Here is a 21,005-nt window from a genome sequence, read left to right on the forward strand (position 1 = left end):
ATAATTCAGAGAGTGGCACTGACATAAATCAATGCTCTTTGCGTCAATAGACGTCCTCAGTTTTCTGGCATGAAGCACGCCCACCATCATTTAACCTGGAAGACTGAGAACATCTGTGAGTACAGGGCATCAGAGATCCGCCCCCTGAGGTGACATCACAGTGATGCTCTTCACTTACAGTCTAATAAGGCAGATGACATCATCACGTCAGCACCACCACATGGTACAAATATAGTACACCTATGTGACATGCACTGCAAAGGTAGCCATCAGCTCTGCAAAAACAGTTTGGCTTACTGCTAGGAACTCCTCTGGTCCCTCTACTACAACAGCTGTGGCTCTTTAGGGTTAATTACGGTCACCTAAGAACCAGATCCACAAAAGAATCCATTTTCCTCATGTAAGGCAAATCCAAAAATAGCACGCCTTGGGGTTTTTACGATTCCTTTAGTATCAACAGAAAGGGGGAACAGCCAAAGGTCAGGCCTGATTAACCGGTGTCTTTTTTCAACCACAAGAAGTACATATCGGTGTAACAGGCCCAGCGGATGATGATATCATTGTGTGTGTCATCTCCAGACAATTTCCAGAGTCAGCTGTTCTGAGCTGTACACAAAGCTGCTGGTGAAGGGCAACGTAGCCCGCCAGTCAAGAACATAAAGGTACAACTGGAATGTCTTTTTATATATAGGTAAGGACGTTCCTAGGAACAAGGTCTCCTGACAAACGTATAAAAAAACCCTCCTGTTCATAGTTTTTCTATTTGGTCAATGCAATGATTAGGTTTGTATGTATACATTCTGTATGTAAATCCTGACATTTAGTTTGCTGAAACAACTGCCATTTTTTTTATTTGATAAAATACTTGTTTTCACCATTTTTAGTTCTTCGTTACATCTCAGCGCTGCCGATTTCCCGCAGCCAGTTCAGTTGATTGAGAACAGCGCCTGAGAGGAGGCAAGCCTGGGGGGGGGGACAGCGCCGGAGAGGAGGTGAGCCTGGGGGGGGGGGGGGGAAGCACCAGAGAGGAGGTGAGCCTGTCGGGGGGTTGAAAACAGCACCAGAGAGGAGGCAAGCCTGTTGGGGGGGTTGAGGACAGCGCCGTAGAGGAGGCAAGCCTGTCGGGGGGGGGGGGGCAGACAACAGCGCCGGAGAGGAGGCGAGCCTGCGGGGGGAGTGGGGGGGACAGCGCTGCCAGAGAGGAGGCGGGCCTGTGGGGGGGGGGGGACAGCACCAGAGAGGAGGCGAGCCTGCAGTGGGGGGGAACAGCGCCAGAGAGGAGGCAAGCCTGCGGGGGAGGACACAGCGCCAGAGAGGAGGCAAGCCTGCGGGGGAGGGGCGCCAGAGAGGCGAGCCTGCGGAGGGGGGGGGGTTGGCAGCGCAGCCAGAGAGGAGGCGGGCCTGTGTGGGCGGGCGCCATTAGAGAGAAGGCGAGCCTGCAGTGGGGGGGGGACAGCGCCAGAGAGGAGGCGAGCCTATGGGGGGTGGGGTGGCGACACAGCGCCAGAGAGGCGAGCCTGCGGGGGGAGGGTTGGCAGCGCAGCCAGGGAGGAGGCGAGCCTGCGGGGGGACAGCACAGCCAGAAAGGAAGCGAGCCTGCGCGCGGGGGGAGGAACAGCGTAGCCAGAGAAGAAGCGAGCCTGCGGGGGGACAGCCCAGCCAGAGAGGAGGCGAGCCTGCGGGGGGACAGCCCAGCCAGAGAGGAGGCGAGCCTGCGGGGGGACAGCCCAGCCAGAGAGGAGGCAAGCCTGCGGGGGGACAGCCCAGCCAGAGAGGAGGCAAGCCTGCGGGGGGAGAGCCCAGCCAGAGAGGAGGCAAGCCTGCGGGGGGAGAGCCCAGCCAGAGAGGAGGCAAGCCTGCGGGGGGAGAGCCCAGCCAGAGAGGAGGCAAGCCTGTGGGGGGAGAGCCCAGCCAGAGAGGAGGCGAGCCTGCGGGGGGGAGAGCCCAGCCAGAGAGGAGGCAAGCCTGTGGGGGGAGAGCCCAGCCAGAGAGGAGGCGAGCCTGCGGGGGGGAGAGCCCAGCCAGAGAGGAGGCGCGCCTGCGGGGGGGGGGGCAGAAAGGAGGCGAGCATGGGGGGGGGGGCAAAATTAAATCTACACTTGCAAGACAACTCCTTGCCTACACATCCAATATTTCTAAAATGCCTGGTCCGTTATACTGCATCTGATTTCCACATTATAAATAACCAGAATCTGTACAGCTAGCCATGCATACCCTACTCCAAGAAGGTCTCGGCTAGGCAGAGCGAGTGGCTTACCTACACCTGCCTGTTTACATCCATCTTGATACTGGCCCATTGTCATATAACGGCACTCATCACCCAATGGAAGCAAACCGAGAGCTGACATTATTGTATTCCTTAACAGAGAAAGTGGTGTCCCCTTTCTGGCTAAGCTGTGTGGTAGGGATATACGAAATCACAAAATTGGCTGGACAGAATTACAAATCCTTTGGCAGATAAGCGTTCATTTGTGTGCATTTAGCCATTTTCTGGGGTTCAGTTTTAAATCTGAGCATATAGTGACTTGTAGCGACTCAATGGAAACAGGTTCACCATTTACTCGCTGTGTGTCTTTTAGAAACACAGTAGCCAACCTAACCAATATTACCCTGTGCTGTCTGTCTTTGCCCAAGTCACGTCTACCTAAACACACTTTACCAGTAATACCCATCATTTGTGTCTGTCCACAATAAAGTGGTATTCACAAAAGGCTGGTAGACCACCCAACGCTCTGATCAGGAGACACAGTCATCCCAGCAGAAAATTCCAATAGCACTGTCAATGTTAAGGTCAGGAGCAGACAAGTGTTGGGGGGGGGGGGGATGGGACAGATCACTGTCTGCTATAGTCAGGGAAAGGACTTACTCCGTGCAACCCGCAGTTAAAGGGGCAAGTGCACCTGTTCCTCCCATGTGCCTTGGCTCTTAGTGTAACTTTCTCCTAACGTAAGCAATTGTCGAGCTCAGCATAAGCAGATTTGTGAAGATTAGACGTCTACATCAGAGACACAGAGGGGTTAACAAGGTTTCAATATTCATGACACTTTGTTCACCCTGCAAAAGCTTTGTGATTGCAGTCATAAAACAACAGCAGACCAACGTGGAAGGAAAACCACTTAGGCGGTTTTAGTTTTATGCAGGAGATCCTGTACTAACTATCCAATATTAGCACAACCAAATTCCCCCCCGCTGAGCTATTGTGTTCCAACAGGGGGATGCTGCCTCCCACCAGAACACACCAGTCAGAGCTGTCAGTACTGTGAATGAGTGAACTACAAGTCCCATCTTCCACCATGCAGATGGCTTCTAGTTCAATGCGAGGGTGTTGATGAGCACCTTTGTAGTTCACTGATCCTGATCTGCAGTAACAGGCAGACCGCTATACTGAGTCTGCAGGAGCCTGACAATGCACCCGCAATCTGCTGATCACATGTGCAATGCTCTGCAGGCTCCGAGGAAGAAAAAAAAAAAAATGCACATTTCTTTACCTGCAAAAAAATTTAAATTGTTTTAAGTGAATTTACTAATGTTGGCCATACACTATACGAAAAATCGGTCGGAAACCATTTTCGAAAAATGAACATTCGGCCGTGAGCGCAAACGACAGTGCCATCGTGTAATGACCGATAAATTGTTCAGTGGACATAAATGAATGCATTTTTTGTTAGTTTTTTTACATATACCTAGTGCAGACAGTTCTGACGGGAAACACATTAACCTTTCAATTTAACGTTCGTTCGGCAGAAAAATTTCCAAACTTGTCCTTGGTTTTTTCAGCTCAAAAACATCCCAAACGATTATTGATTTTGTGTCCATTAACTGGCCGAAAAACAAACAAACTGTCTAAATGACCGAATTTGGACTGATTTTTCGTATAGTGTATGGTGAGCATACGGCTGGCCATACATTGTCGAATTTCGAAAAAATTTTCTTTTGAAAAATCAGAAAATTTGTGCGTTTTGTGATCCGATGGTGCCACCATTGACTTCGAAATTCGGCCAACCAAGCCTTCAATTACACCTTCTGTTGCTACAGAAAAGAATTTTCGTGGCTGGGAATCTTTTCTTTCTAGGAATTTTCTTTTCTTGCACATGCGCATTTCTTTTTCAATTACATTTCTCGCACGATTTTCCCATTATCGATTAGAAAATCGTTCCAACATGTCCGATTACTCAAATTTGATTGCCGCATGAAAAAAAAAAAATCGGCTGTTGCTGCAGCCCACTAATGTTGCGAAATATGAACGAAAATTCTTATGCCGTGTACACACGGCCGGTTTTCCCGTTGGAATAAACTCTGAAGGTTTTTCCGACAGAGTTCCGACGGAATTCTGCTGAAACTGTCTTGCATACACACAGTCACACCAAAGTCCGATCGTCAAGAACTCGGTGACGTACAGCACGTACGACGGGACTAGAAAAAGGAAGTTCAATAGCCAGTAGCCAATAGCTTCCGTCTCGTACTTGCTTCAGAGCATGCGTCGTTTTTGGTCCGTCGGAACAGCATACAGACGATTGGTTTTCCCGTCGGAAATATTTAGAACATGTTCTATTTCTAGGTCTGTCAGAATTTTCGGAAAAAAAGGTCAGATGAGGCGTACACACAATCGGAATATACAATGAAAAGCTTCCGTCTGACTTTTTCTTTCGGACATTCCGCTCGTGTGTACGCGGATTTAGATAAGATTTTTCAAAGAAAATTCTTTCGAAATCCGACCCATGTATGGCCTGCCTTAATTAAACTGAAATCATGTTCTGCGATCGCTGTGACTGCACTAATCCTAGAATACTCTAAAGAATGGTAGAAATTCCAGGTGGAAGCTCATAAACATGAGAAAACATTGTACTTGATGCAAGGTATCATTTGCTGTGTCATCAGTCCTTTCATCTTTGATAGGAGCGGTGCGTTTAACTGGTTTAATGTGTTTGTGTAGTGAAGAGGTTATGCCGGGTACATATCAGAGCACTCCAGTGCCTGGAATACAGCTGGCGATGAAACACTTGACTGTTTGGTCTAGGACTGCAGACGAGAGACTGTGTTCCCTGCCACACTGAATGTTTAATAGAGACTGTGGCAGTGCCAGGCGCTGCCATCCCACGCAGGGTCTGATATGTAATAATAGTACAGTGTCTTCCCGTCATCTAGAACACAGATGTGTCAGGGGCTTCTGTATGCTATTGAGACAGCAACACTGCCAGCGACAGACGAGTCTCCCACAATCCAGATTAAAGACTCCTTTAGATTGATGCGTGTGGGTAGGGGTGCAGGTTTTTTTTTGAGTGTTAGGCAGGTGCACTGCATCAATGTGTGGGTTTTTTTTTTTGTATGCACATTTTCAATGCATTTTAAATTTAGAATTTAGAGCAAGGTTCTCAAACTGGTGGCCCTCCAGCTGAAACTACAAGTCCCATCATGCCTCTAACTGTCAGCCTTGCAATGTCTGATGGGACTTGTAGTTTTGCAATAGCTGGAGGGTCACCAGTTTGAGACCCCTGATTAGAGTGAATAGGGTTAACAGCTATTGACTGAGGATTGGTAATACCTGTTGCCTATATACCAGAAGGCTTGATATATGCATTTTGATGCAGTGTCAGTGACTTTTATAGGTCTCCCAAAACACTAAAATGCAGAAAAAAAAAAAATGGACATGAAAATGCACTGCAATGCAGCGCTGAGATGGAAACAGGCATCCTTTTTATGGTGAACCACAGCATAGGTTTAAGCATGTCGGGAATCCATGTGATAAAATGCAACAGTGTAAATGGCCCTAAAAAGGAACCTTTGTCACTTGGCTCTTTCAGGGCAACATGACGGGTTCTCCCTGGGTCCAATCACACCTCTCCATTGGGGAACTAAAAGGTTTGTTGCCACAATCCATGGCAATGCACCTGCGATGTGTGTGTTGTCACTCATTGTGAAGGCACCCCAACACATTGTATTGGAGAGCCCAACGCACCCCAGAACACCGCAACACACATACCATCCATCATGATTGCTGAATTTATAAAAAAAAATAAATAAAAAGGGCCATGTACATTTTGTTATCAGTTGCGGTGCATTCAATAGGCTGCCCTAATGCAATTCACAATAACAAAATGGAATGCTTTAGTGTGGCTGGGCTCTTATAATACACCCCAACAAACGTTTCCTTTGTCATGCTCCCTTTGCACACCGTTGGTCTGTTGGAGCCTTTGGGAATACCTTCTCCTCCCTCCCCAGGAAGCAGTGCTTGCTTCTTCTTAGTGACCATCCTCCAGGCTCAAACACATGGGGGAGAAGGTGATTAGAGTGTAAATAATCATAAGAACAATAAAATTTAGCAGCTTATCAGTTCTTAGATATGATGGCTACATTGTTTGTTTGTCACTTTGTTTTCACCTCGCAATTCTGTTCTAGGGTGAGAAAACTCACCCACTGTGCTGTATCTATGGAGGAGCAGCATTGTCACCCTATAACAGGGGTAGGCAACCTGAGGTCCTTCAAATGTTGCAGAACTACAAGTCCCATCATGCCTCTGGGAGTAATTGTAACTGCCAGCCTTGCAGTGCCTCATGGGAAACGTAATTCCACAACAGCTGGAGGGCACCAGGTTGCCAACCCCTGCCCTCTAACATGCACCCTGTCACCTGCAGAACATAATGAGAAGATTCCATCAAGAATCTTTGAAAATTCAATGAACGCAGATATCATCCCAAGTACAAAAACTATATCTGATGACCAGAAAAATGAAAGATGCATGTCGTTTACTAGAAAATCATTTTATTTTCTTAGCAATTTATTAGGAAAAAACTAAAAAATAGTTTGGAACACTGGGTAATAATAATTGAAAGATATCCATTACTGTGTAAAGCTAAAATTATACGAGTTGCTTTATATGATCGCAAATGATGCATATGATGTGCATTCATCTGTGACCAATTAGAATAGGGGTCTTCAAACTTTCTACACAAAGAACCAGTTTACTGTTCTTCAGACATTGGGGGGACAGACAGTGCCCCCACCCCCTTCGGTCGATATGGGGGGGGGGGGACAGTGCCCCACCCTTCGGATTTGGGGGAGAGGAAACGGTGCCCCACCCTTCGGATCGGTGGGGGGGGGGGGGGGACAGTGCCCCACCCTTCGGGTCGGTGGTGGGGACGACAGTGCCCCACCCTTCGGGTCGGTTGGTATAGTGGTGGAGACCACAGATGAAGAACAAGAATATGCACCGATCATTTGCCACGTTTCCAATAAACTTCCCATCTATGGGCAGTGTAGGAACAGCAATTTGGAGCGCTTAGTAAATGGCACAGCTCCCGACTCTGTCAGCATTCTAGAGCTGGCAATTTACATATATTGTACATTGCTTATTAATCGGCATGATTGACTTAAGGGACCATTCACAGTAGCAGTGTGTGTTACCACGCACCCAATGGTGTGAGCTGTGATGCACTACTTTTTTTTGGAACCTGCCTTGTCTGTGTTGGGACTGCACTGGGCCTGCGGTAGGCAATAATGCCCAGCATAGCCCAACACATATGGTGTGAATGAGCCCTTCAAGTGAAAGAGGGTTTTTATTTTGTCATTTCTACTCTGTTCTGCTTTACAGCACTTGGAGGCAATGCTTTGGTGTTATCTGTCCTGAGACTATTTATGACATTACTATTTATGACATTACTATTTGTTTCAGCACAGAAGATTGACTGAGGGACTATGAAATGACCCTTGGTACTATGAAATACTGCCAAGGTTAGCATTACATTAACATGTCAATTAGGGGCTGTACTGACTGTTACCAAGACTGACATTGGATACCACAGGGTGATGTGATCAGACCACCCTTTACTTGTCTTGGCCATTGCTTTCCTAAAGTACAGTCACATTGGGCGACTGCTTACAGACAGCTCTGACTTCTCAGGGAATTTTAGAAGGTTTTCCTTCCATTTTTTCCTAGAACTGTAAGGGGATTTTTAGGATCAATTCATCTAACTCCAGTTCTCAATAAAAATAATGTGTCAGTAAAGTGATCCCAGCCTGACACATTTGGCTGAGCGTGCATGTTTATGCAGGGAGCAGATACACACGGCTCGGGTTTTCATTTAAAAAAACAGCACGGAAAAATAAAACCCCAAAAAACTCTTCCCATCTGCAGAGGTCACAGTGTGCGCCCACAGACATAAGACCATCTCCAACGTGACCCTCATTGCACAGTCAACCATTTTATGTCTGTGGGTGCCTATACAGTCTGGGACATGACGTGCCCGTTGGGAGAACCCAGCACTAGGGTTTAGCTGAATATGCATTTTTATTCAGGAAGCAAACACATTCCTATTTTGAGGAAAGCCATAAAAAAAAAAAAAAAAAAATGTAATCCAAATAAACAGTCTTCTCATCAGCAGGGGTCACAGAGGCCCACAGGCTTCAGACAATCCCCAATGTGCAGTGCCAGAATCGAGGCCCCTAGCCAATCTAAACCTTGAGGATCGAACCAAGTAGTGTACATGTCGGCCGCTAGATGGGGATTATCATCACTACCAGGGTGGATTTGATTCGAAACAACTCGATTTAAATCATCATTTTTAAAGAGCAACTGTCATCTCTGTCCCGCAGCGGCTCCTCCTCTGACCCGCTGTTCACTCACCAACAGTCCCATTCACTTTAATGGGACAGCGGGTGATGCGGCAGTGACACGACAAGGTGAGGGACGTGGCGGCAGCAGGTGAGTGGGTTCCCACTAACAGGCGCTGCCATGATGGATCTGAAATGACAAGGACTTATAAAAGGACTTATTCTTGCTGGTAGTTAGAATCTTTAATATTTGCAAACAAATGAAGGTTTCCAATTTAGAATAAGCTGTCAGGTTAGTAAAGCAGTGATATCAGAACCAATTCAATCATACATTTTTTTGTGTACATAGATTTGCAAAACAATGGGATAAAGGAATATCCCTGAACTTTGTTTTATCTCATGGTTACTGTGAAATTGTGTGAATGCATCAATGCCGTGTATGTTATCTCAGCTTGCATTCATTGAATGAGTTTACCAAAAATATAAATATTGCAGAATATACAGCCTCATTCTACATAACTAAGCTCCATTTCATTCTGAATAAACTAAATTAGTAATGTATCTTAAATAGAAAAACTATCTTTAGATAGATTTTTACTCCAAAAGCATTTTTTTTTTTTTTTTTTTTTTTTTTTAGTAAAAACAGGTTTGATTCTTTTTTTTTTTTTTTTTTTAAATCATTGATTTTTATCCACCCTGATCACTACTGTACATTACACATAAGTAGACTGCCCCAAACTATTTTACAAACTGGCAGATGAAAGTAGATGAGCTTTTAAGAGACAAACTAATGTGAACCTGATGTCTACGTGTACTTTAAGGGGTCAAGTACATTACATTCTTACAGTATTTTCTCTACAGAGTCTTTTTTTTTTTTACCCCTTTGCGCCCGCTCCCGCAGGCCCTTTAAGGGGTTTGGCATTCTGGGAGGTGGGGCGGAGCTTGTGGCTATGTGACCGCCGTGATTGGTAGTTACGGTGGTCACATGATCAGGAGCTTTTCGTGAGCCACCGGTCACTGTGGCGGGAGTGCGCTCTCTCAGCACAGTTCTATCGGAGCTATTGCACGCGAATATGCGGCCCCTCGGCACCAAGGCCCAGCCGCCGACAGGTCGCATATTTGCGTGCGCTCGGTGCCTAGGGATTAAACTTCTGTTCATTAACCTTTAAAGACTAAAAATAAAAAACAGAGCCTAGCCCATATTATTAGAATAAGGCTCGGTTCACACTGCCGTGACCTGAAAGTCACACAACTTATGGTGAGACTTTGCAAGGAGACGTCCAGGCGACTTAAAGTACTACTTTGAGGCACAAGGCAGATAGAAGTCGCCTTGAAGTAGTACAGGAACCTTTTCTAAAGTCGGAGTGACTTCAGTAGTGTGAATTAAGACGGCTCTCATTGACTAACATGGGATTTCAAATGTCACACAACTTGGAGTCTCACAAGTCGGATCCCAGGTCACGGCAGTGTGAACTGAGCCCAAGGCACCACACAACCAAAAACCAACACAGAAAACTGGATACCGCTCATAGAGCACTACCAACCTGCTCATCGTTACCAAGGTTCATGCGAGAGATTAAACAAACATGCATATATGTCCTATCACATGAGACATTAGATACGGGGAGCACCAAATTGCAGTAATAAAAAGGTAAGTTCAATACACATCAATAGCTGAATCTTGTCACTGAGGTCTCAAGGACCAATGAAAAGTAAAATATAGCAAGAGAAAAGGGGAGCAGCTTAAGTGGCACTATAGAGTCTTTAATGGAAATCTTCATTGTAAATTTCTTTCAAGATCAAATCTATCATTATTTAGATCAGTTATTGTGGAGCCCTTAAACACCATGGGGCCCATAGGCCAGTACCTACTCTGCCTATTTGGTAGTCTGGCACTCCCAACGTGATGCTTAGGTGGGCAGTAATCGCCTTAGGTCTGTGTATACCTTTTCAGTCCAAGACTAAAACTGGCCATACATGTAGGTCTTCCTTCATTCAGCCTTGATGCTCAAACTGTGTAAATTGTTGAATCTCCCCGGCTAACGATTATATTCTGACAGCCAGCATCTGCAGCTATCAGAATACCCAAACAGCGAATTCATCCGACTGACTGCAGCCACTGCTTGGCCAACTTTTACTCACCCAGCTCCTTTAAATTTGTCAATCAAAGTTTGTTGAGCTGGGTGGTGTTGGCGGGGCCACCCACAACTTTAAAGTGATTGTAAAGTCTCGTTTAAAAAAATAAATAATAACAAACATGTAATATTTACCTCCTCTGTGCAGGGCTGCTCTGTGTTTTGCACAGAGCAGCCAGAATCCTCCTCTTCACGGGTCCCTCTTCGCTGCTCCTGGCCCCTCCCTCTTATCGAGTGCCCCCACAGCCAGCAGCTTGCTATGGGGGCACCCGAGCTGAGTCACAGCTCCCCAATACAGAGCCCCGACCCGGCCCCACCCCCTCTCTACCCAGATTTGATAACTGCTTTTCATTGACAGCCGTGGGAGCCAATGGCGCTGCTGCTGTATCTCAGCTAATCGGGAGAAGAGTCCCGAACAGCTCGTGGACATCGCTGGAGAGAGATGGGGCTCAGGTAAGTAATAAGGGGGGGGGGGGGCTGCTACACACAGAAGTTTTTTTTATCTTAATGCATTAAGATAAAAAAACCTTCTGCCTTTACAACTCCTTTAAGCTAGTTACTCCAAAAGTTGCTCTGGCTTTGGAGTGCAACTTTAATACAACTTTGACCAGTGATAATGGACAACTGTTGCATTGTATAACATTCAGGTACGACTTTCATGCAACTTTTGAGGGTTAACATGGAAGTCTATGGCCCTCCAGTTGCATGAAAGTCAGACCAAAGCAGTGCATGAACTACTTTGAAGTTGCTGCAGCTTTAAGTCGCGCATACTGGAATAGTTATCATTGGAAAACATGGGGAACGACTTCATGCGATTTTGATGTTCAAAGCTGCATGGCAAGTCGCACAAGTGTGAATGGAGCCTTAGGCTTCAGTTGCACTAACCTCCTGCATTTGGTTTATTAAAGCAGAAGAAATTACCTGAAAAGTATAAACAAACGTTATGCTTCCCAGATCAAGTTTGCCTAAGTTTACATGCATCTAAACGCCAATTGTGAATTATACAATTAAAATCATTCCATGCATTTAAATGTGTTTAGAAATGTCCTTTAAAGTCATGTATGGGCAGCACAGTGGCAAGGTGGTTAGCACTTCTGCCTAGCAGTACTGGGATCGTCGGTTCCAATCCCAACCATGGCACTACCTGCCTGGAGTTTACACGTTCTCCCTGTGCCTGTGTGGGTTTCCTCTGGGTACTCCGGTTTCCTCCCACACTACAAAGACATGCTGGTAGGTGAATTGGCCCTAATATGTGTGTGTATGCATGTGAGTTAGGGGCCTTAGATTGTAAGCTCCTTGAGGGAAGGGACTGATGTGAATGTACAATATATATTTAAAGCACTGCGTAAATTGATGGCGCTATATAAGTACCTAGAATAAAATGTATGTCACTGCCGGTGTGAATGAGGCCCAAGCGGCATGCAAAGTTCCATTAAATGGATTTGAATTAGGTTTGCCTTGCTCTACCAAACACACACATTGCAAAAGCAAAAAGGAATTTTAAAATAAGCGTTAGTAAGCAAAAAAGATTTATTAATATATATATATACATATACACACACACACACACATACACACGTTTATAGATATATATATATTATACACACACACACAAATATATACACACAGTATATATATATATATATATATATATATATATATATATATATATATATATATATAAATTATACATACATGTATATTATACACACACACACACACAGCTTATTTGCTAAAACCACAACATGCGCAGTGCATAACTCGTAGCAACCAATCTGACCTCTTTCTCTCAGCAAGCAGAGCAGTCAATGGTTGCCATGGGTTACCACACCGCGTCCTGTATGACAACCCCAACTGCGTTGAAAACCACCAACAAACCCTTCTTACCTGTGCATCCTGTACATGGGAATGACAGAGCCATGCCAAAGAGGTCCTGGGACCCCGTTCCTCTGCCAGCTCAGCAGGCTGAGTTCAGGGTACGCGTTGCCCATGGAGCCATGGTGTGACTTGCCCTCTGCTGCCAGAGAAGACGCTGAGCTCCCCATGTGTGCCCCGGTCTCACACAACTTATCCTGGACTAGATCTGAGAGAGCCACACAGGAAGCGCCAGGAGGTGGTAGAGGGCATCAGAGAGGGACAGGGGAGGGACAGAGGAGGAGGAGGACAGCAGGCATGGGGACACGGCACAAGGACTAAACCGAGGGAAATGGGCACAGCTGTCAGGAGACTGGGAAGTAGGGAGGGAGGGACACACAGAGCAGGGAGGGAGAGGGAAGAGGCTTGGGAAGGCAGAGGAGGTTACAGGGAATCACCTTTATCACACACAGCCAGCATGCACAGGAAAGAGAGAGAGGAGAGAGAAAAGTGGCAGAAGTGACTCAAATGAAAAATGAAATACACAAAGAAAAAACAAAAACAATCTAGTGAAAAAAAAAAAAAAAAAGAAGTGTGGTGTGGACAGCTGCGTCCCTCTCTCCCGGGTGACACACTGACATGTGCATCTGTGGGTGACGGAAGGGCAAGACACAGAACCTGTCCCGCAGCATTCAGGTATAATTACAGGACGGCAAGTGCTGTCACCTCGTAGGTGTCATCATATAAAAACATCCAACCATAGATCTCTACCACTGACAAGGCTCCTTCCAAACAAGCCATTAAGCATCATAAAAAGAGGCGGCAATGCTCATTACCCAGAATCCAGATACCGGCTTACTCGCTAGCTATGATCGCTAATAGCTCCTTTTATTGGACAACAATGATTTGCATTTGTTTCAGGAAATTGTCCATTAGCGCTGCTTGTAAAGTGATGCTCAGAGGCTTACCTAAAGGAGCTTTTCGGTTTAGTGCATTAAAGCCCCACTCCAAACAGGAGAAACAGCAGGGGGTCCGGGGCATCCCTGTACAATGTGTCAGGTGCGAATCGGGTCCCAATTTTTTGCTGAATTCGCACCTGGAATTGAGCCAAAGACGCACCGGACCCTTTTCCAGTGCGGATCGCGGCCGCCCCAGAGATGCGCGAACTGGCTTCATTGAGAGCCAGTCACAGTCTCCTGTCATGCGAATTGAATGTGGGGAAACCTCCATCCAATTCGCATAAGTGTGAGCCCAGCCTTAACCACTTACCGACCGCCGCACGCCGATATACGTCCTAAGGTTAAAGAGGAATATCGTTGTTATGCCAGCAGCTAGCTGCCATAACCCCGGTATCCTCTTCTTTGGCCAGCGGTCCGCTTTCCGATAACAGTGGTCTCTGCAGCGGATTCACCGTGAGATCACTTTTATCGGCGGCGGGAGAGGGCCCCCCATGCCGCCACGCTCCGGCGCCCTCTGGCCCCTTACCGGATCCGTCGGCAGAGACAGAGGTGATCGGATATTACCCCTTGCTGGGTATGGAGACGAGTGAGGGGAAGATGGCCCCCACCCGTCTCCATAACATTGCTGGGCGGAAGCGACGTCAAAACGTCACTTCCGCCCAGAGTCTTAAAAGGGCCATTTTTTTTTTTTTTAAATTGCATTTTAGTGTAAATATGAGATCTGAGGTCTTTTTGACCCCAGATCTCATATTTAAGGAGGTCCTGTCATGCTTTTTTTCTATTACAAGGGATGTTTACATTCCTTGTACTATGAATACAATTGGCACAATTTTATTTTTTTTAAAAAACAGCGTAAAAAAAAAAAAAAAAAAAAAATTTAAAACATGCTCCGTCCTGCCGAGCTCGTGTGCAGAAGCGAACGCATGCGTGAGTAGCACCCGCATATGAAAACGGTGTTCAAACCACACGTGAGGTATCGCCGCGATCGGTAGAACGAGAGTTATAATTCTAGCCCTAGATCTCCTCTGTAACTCAAAACATGCAACCTGTATAATTTTTTTAAACGTCGCCTATGCAGATTTTTACGGGTAAAAGTTTGTCGCCATTCCACGAGCGGGCGCAATTTTGAAGCGGGACATGTTGGGTATCAATTTACTCGGCGTCACATTATCTTTCACAATATAAAAAAAAAAATTGGGCTAACTTTACTGTTGCCTTTTTTTTTTTTTAATTAAAAAAAAAAAAGTGTACTTTTTCCAAAAAAAGAGCGCTAGTAAGACCGCTGAGCAAATACGGTGTGACAGAAAGTATTGCAATGACCGCCATTTTATTCTCTAGGCCAGTGATGGCGAACCTTGGCACCCCAGATGTTTTGGAACTACATTTCCCATGATGCTCAATTACACTGCAGAGTGTACGAGCATCATGGGAAATGTAGTTCCAAAACATCTGGGGTGCCAAGGTTTTGCCATCACTGCTCTAGGGTGTTAGAAAAAAAAATGTATAATGTTTGGGGGTTCTAAGTGATTTTCTAGCAAAAAAAAACAAAAAACGTTTTTTAACTTGTAAACAACACATCTCAAAAAGAGGCTTGGTCTTTAAGTGGTTAATGTTCATTAAAGTAGAAGTCCACCCCTAAACACTAAAATCTCTACATCTACAGACATCCATGATCTAACACAAAGCTATCTAGCCCTGTAAAGAAGAAGTTGGTATACATATCTTTTTTGAAACCGATCGGATCCGGTCCTACGCTGAGCTGTCAGTGGCGGTTTTGGAGGCGGGTGCAGAGGACACGTCCGACAACAGAAGCTCCATAGTAAGTCTATGAGTGACGTCACTTCCCATTCCTTTCCCTGGCGTTGTCGACTGTGTCCTCTGCAGAGCTTCCACTGCTGGAGACCGGATCTGCTTCAAAAAAGGTATGTATAGCAATTTCTTCTTTACAGGGCTAGATAGGTTAGTGTTAGATTGTGGATGTCTGTAGATGCAGGGATTTTAGTGTTAGGCTGGACTTACATTTTAAAGTGGTTGCAACATATACCCAGTGAAGTGACTGGCCTTGGGTGATACACAGAGATAAAACAAATCCTTCTACATAAGCTGTACCTATCTGCAGTCTTCTCTACATCCAAAGTGCAGAATTTATAAAGCTTGTCTGAGCTGTCAGAAAAAAAGGGGCAGAGAGCTGAAATTACACTCTTCAGAGCTCAGTGAGGAGAGCTCTGAGAGCTGATTGGAGGGAAGAGACCCCCCCCCCCCTTCACACAACACACAGGAATAGAGCTGAGGCTGTCAATCAGCTGGAGCTCCCTCCGCTGTCACCATTTTTCTCTTGGTGTCAGGAAAACTTGTCAGAACTATCCAATGCTGATAGCAGAGGAATGAAGCAGCAGACAGAAGTGCCCTGGATTGAGACAAGTACACACTATAGAGGGATATGCTTTGTTCATATTTCATGTCTGAGGTTTACAACCACTTTAAGCTGCACAGATCAACAATGTCTTCCCGCAAGAGCACATAGAAAACAATTGGTTTTCTGTGTACTCTCTTCACATCTCATTTGTTCATATTTCATATCTTAAGTTTAGATAATAAGCAAAAAACCAAGCGCTGAGATGGATATAAATAAATATAAGTGAATAAGAATAAATATATGAAGGCTGATTGATCAATAGAAATTAAGCTGCTATCAATAAAAAGGTGATCAGAATCCCACAAGGCATAAAAAACATATAAAAATTGATGTGCTCTAATAGATGATCAATCAATGTGTACAAACACCGTGCTAAAAAATGTGAAAAAGATGAAAATAAAATATTAAAAAGATGACTCAAATGAATAAATATGTAAATGAATAAATAACAAGTGAAAATAAAGTAAAATCCTAGTGCTAGTACATGTAAAAAAAAAAAAAAACCCAAAGTGCTCAGTAGCAATATATAGAAAATAAATAAATGCCAATCTGATGGATAAATACTGCTAATAAATTGCAATCATAAGATAAAAAATCCAGCAGAGATAAATTAGTCCGGAATATAAGTGTAATTGACCCAGCAGTTCATTCCTTATTAGAATAAATTGATTTACTGTGTTTGATCGCTGTTCATGATTACTTTCTTTTTTCACATCCCGCTCCAGCCAAAATAATGTTGGTAGTTTGGTTCTCAACAAGGATGATTTTATGAAAAGCAAGCAAAGAAACAGATCATTGCGTGATGAACTAGAAGAAAGTACACAAGCAAACAGCACAGAGATACACTCACGTGCGCCCGGTTTAGTAAAGGCATACAGGTATGCAGATCGCAGTCAGCCGCTGTGGACGAGGCTTATCACAAAAGCCGCTGCTGTTCAGCTCAGTGTGTCATTCAGCAGTGAACGTCCTAGGCTCCTCCCACGTGTTGCGTCACTGACACGTGACTTTCTCAAGGATATGATGATCCTTAAGAAAGTCACATGTTAGTGACGCAACGCATGGGAGGAGCCTAGGACGTTCACTGCTGTATGACACACCCCTAGACCTAAATGAACATTTGCAGGGGCAGCCCCATTGCAAGGGAGGAATTTCACTCATTCCCCGCTGCCATGTGGTGGTACGGGAGCTTGGGGAATAATTGATCAGGGACCCAGTGCTGTCACATGGAGGCAGGGAAAGAGTCCTCTGTAGGTTCCAAGTCACGTCTTCCCGTGTTAAAATGGCCACGAGTAGTCTACAGCAGGGGTCTCCAAATTTTGGCCCTCCAGTTGTTCAGGAACTACAATTCCCATCATCCCTAGCCATGTCAGAGTTTTACAATGACCCATGGGACGTGTAGTTCAACAGCTTGAGGACCGTAGTTTGGAGATCTCTGGTGTACAGTGTGACAACGCAGGAGCACAAGTGTGAGACTGGGACAGTGTGTTGTCACTCTAAAACAGGAAGTGCCTTAACAAAAACCTCCATGGCAGAAATCACCTGCTATTACATTAAGGATGCAGAATTTACAGGGCTGCATGTAACTTTTGGAATGCGATGAATGTGTTAAAGCTTATATGAGAATTTAGCGAGTGAATTTCCGCCTGATGAATGGTTATTTGAAGGAAGTATTACTCAATATGTACAGACGGGTGTGTAAAAACACGGACACTGCCTATGCAAATACATGGATTAAACAGGCGGCCTAAGTGTCCGACACCCGCTGTTCCTAGGATGTTGCAGTGGAAATGCCTGTAGCAGGTAAGGAGAATGTAAAATGGTACAGTGTTTTCAGAGGGCACTAGGGTGGGTGTCAAAAAAAGGGTCGGGGGACCAGTGATTGGTTACTTTGTCTAAAGCAAAGCAACTGTCTCTAACTAGACCCTTCCCCCAACCCACTTACATTAACTTTCTGTGCACTTCTCTACCCCACTGTTGGAGTCACTGCAAATAACCAGCGCTTCCATGTATACGAAAGCAAGTGACCATGTCCCAGAATACAGTGCTCAAGCCTAAACAACCAATCACCAGTCAGAACACTATCACCAACGCTGTGTAAGCTCTGACACCATCTGACATGAAGCTTACACAGGGTCTGATCTGGAGGAACAGAGAGGAGAGTATAAGGGGGGGGAAGCCATCAGCCATAACCCCGGTATTTTTTTAAATTCCAGTATATTTTTCAAGCCAACGATTCCCTTTTTCAATAAAACAATCTGAGGGGCTGATTAGCCGATGGATCGCATCTAGAAGCGGCAGGAAGGGTCATCGTCATTTCTCAGGCTTACCGTTCTTACTGGCGAGCCTGGGAAACAATTTAGCGGCTGGTCACAGAGGTAAGGAGAGACAGTCTCTCCTCACTTCTATGATCTAGGACAGTGATGGCTAACCTTGGCACCCCAGATGTTTCGGAACTACATTTCCCATGATGCTCATGCACTCTGCAGTGTAGTTGAGCATCATGGGAAATATCTGGGGTGCCAAGGTTGACCATCACTGATCTGGGAGGACTGGAGGGACGTCATGACGTCACAATTTTTTTTTTTAAAAAGCATAAGCTCAATGTGTTTTTTTGTTTTGATCTGATGCTTTTGAAGGTAGAGGATAGATTTGGGATCTTCTAGGCCCCAGATCTCTCCATAAAGAGGACCTGTCATCCCTTATTTCTATCACAAGGGATGTTTACTGTAGCTGTACGTCGGCCCTTTAAATAGCCTTAGCAGGCGTGCGCGTCGCGTGATGTTATTTGCCGATGTCCGCCGGAGAGGGAGAGGGAGAGAGAGAACAGGGGATCTGTTAATGTAAAACAGACAGATCCCCGTTCTGTCAGGGAGAGGTGAGAGATCCGCTCATGTTTCTAGTGATTAGAAACAGCAACGTCTCTCTACTCCCAGTCACTACACTCCCCCCACAGTTAGAAACACATCCCTAGTTCACACTTAACCCCTTGATCGCCCCCTAGTGTTAACCCCTTCCCTGCCAGTGACATTTATACAGTAATCAGTGGCTATTTTTTAGCTCTGATTGCTGTATAAATGTCGGTGGTCCCAAAAAAGCATCAAAAAAGTGTTCGATCTGCCCACCGCAATGTCGAAGTCCTGCAAAAAATTTTAGATCGGCACCAGTACTAGTAAAAAAAATAAAAATAAAAATAAATAAATAATAAAAATGCCATAAATCTATCCCCTATTTTGTAGACGTTATAACTTTTGCGCAAACCAATCAATATACGCTTATTCCAATTTTTTTTTTTACCAAAAATGTGAAGAATACATAATGGCCTAAACTGATGAAGAAATTTGTTTAAAACATTTTTTGGGGATATTAAAGCAAAAAGTTAAAAATAGTGGCTTTTTTTTCAAAATTGTCGTTTTTTTGTTTGTAGCGCAAACAATAAAAACCGAAAAAAGGATTTCAATTTTGTCTGGGTACAACGTCGCACGACTGCACGATTTTCTTTTAAAGTGCCGCAGTGCCGTATCGCAAAAAATGGCCTGGTCATTAAGGGGGCAAATCCTTCCGGGGCTGAAGTGGTTAAGCGTTTAACCTCTTCAGTGCTGAGGGGGGGTGCCCTAAGTGGGGCTTTATATGCTGTCAATGGAGTAAACCAGAAAAATGTTTCACTTTAAGGGGACGTGAACATTTTGTCTGCTCAGCTATGATGTGGAGCATGCAGCAGGCAATATAAGAATTCTTAGCGTGGTCCTGGTATTTAAAGACGCCTCATAAAAGGATTGAATTTTCTCCCTAAAAAGGGGAGTTTTTAGGCCTTTTTATATTCTAACACCCATTCTGTAGCTGGCGGTATAAAAATCGTGTGCCACGTTCTGTCTGTGCAAACTTGTCACATCTAAGCCCATCATCCCTGAACGTGACACAGCAGAGGCTCGGTGACACCGCAGAAAGAAATATGTCAGCTATCCTGATAAGATGGGGGGGTGAAGCTGTAGCTGAGCGTTGGCCGCACTTAATGACAAAGTGAGAAGTTGTCAGTGAAGGAAGGCTGAGCAATGCTGTACAATAAGGTGATAAGAACCGGGAGAATGATCACAGGGGACAGAGATGAGGACTATGGAATGAATGGTATGATAAGACTCAGGAGTTCTATTTCCTAGAACTACCGACCATATCTGCTCACATGTTCTTCTCAGATAAGACATCCTGGAGACCAATAACTAACCAGAAGATGACCAGTGAAAGGTTGAAGGCTCAGGAGAACTGTAGGTGGAATTACCTCCAGGACTCTGCTGGAATGTCGGTTCCACCTTGAACTATAAAAAGGTACCCACAGATCTAGGAGAAGAGTTTCCATCAATACTGCAGAACAATGATGATATAAAACATCCATAATTCATTTAAAGCCCAACTCCGGGAAAACAAACAGTCCTCCTTTGTGCAGCGGAGCTGCAGGGTTAACAGCTTGTTTCTATAGAAGGAATGGAAAAAGCATTTTTACCGATTCTCTGCCCCCCCCCCCCACACACACCCAGGTGCTCACCTATGCTCTGGAAGTGGTCTGTTGATCTGCTACCCCACATCCATTGCAGGGCTATGGGCAGGGCCGGTGCTACCACTAGGCAAACTAGGCAGCCGCCGAGGGCGCACTGCTGTTCCTACTCTCTTCTCTCTGCAGCAAGCAACTAAGTATCAGCATCAGCAGGCAGCCGCCGCTTCATTCTCACATAGTGTCAGAGGCGCAGCGGCGGCAGAGGCCTGTGTCCCGACTCCCGAATAAATGGAAGCAAGCAAACATTAATTGATGGACGCTGGTGAGGCTGCATTTGAGGGGCACTGGTGAGACTGCATTTTAGGGGCGCTGGTGAGACTGCATTTTAGGGGTGTGTCATTAAAAATGTGGGGTATACATGGGTAGGCAAAGGGGCTGGAGTGAGGGGTGGAGCCAGGGGGTGGCAAAATGAGGTCTCGCCTAGGGTGTCAAAAATCCTTCCACCAGTCCTGGCTATGGGCCCCGCATCAGTCTTGATGAAGTCACAAGTTCTTTGACTTCCAGAGTGCAGGGAAAAATAAAAAAAAGAGTCTGCATTATGGAGAAGC

General features: G+C 45.3%; 1 protein-coding gene across 2 annotated transcripts in view; it reads right to left on the reverse strand.

Moving 5' to 3' along the window:
* Positions 1-21,005, reverse strand: part of CAPN15 (calpain 15) — a 125,320-nt gene that overhangs the window by 75,519 nt on the left and 28,796 nt on the right. For both annotated transcript variants that reach the window (XM_073636551.1, XM_073636550.1), the window contains exon 2: positions 12,570-12,994. In XM_073636551.1, the coding sequence (XP_073492652.1) occupies positions 12,570-12,727 (158 nt within the window). In that variant the 5' untranslated portion in view covers positions 12,728-12,994. The remainder of the gene's footprint in view (positions 1-12,569; positions 12,995-21,005) is intronic.

Source organism: Aquarana catesbeiana, linkage group LG06, assembly GCF_042186555.1.
Source record: "Aquarana catesbeiana isolate 2022-GZ linkage group LG06, ASM4218655v1, whole genome shotgun sequence".
NCBI lineage: Eukaryota > Metazoa > Chordata > Amphibia > Anura > Ranidae > Aquarana > Aquarana catesbeiana.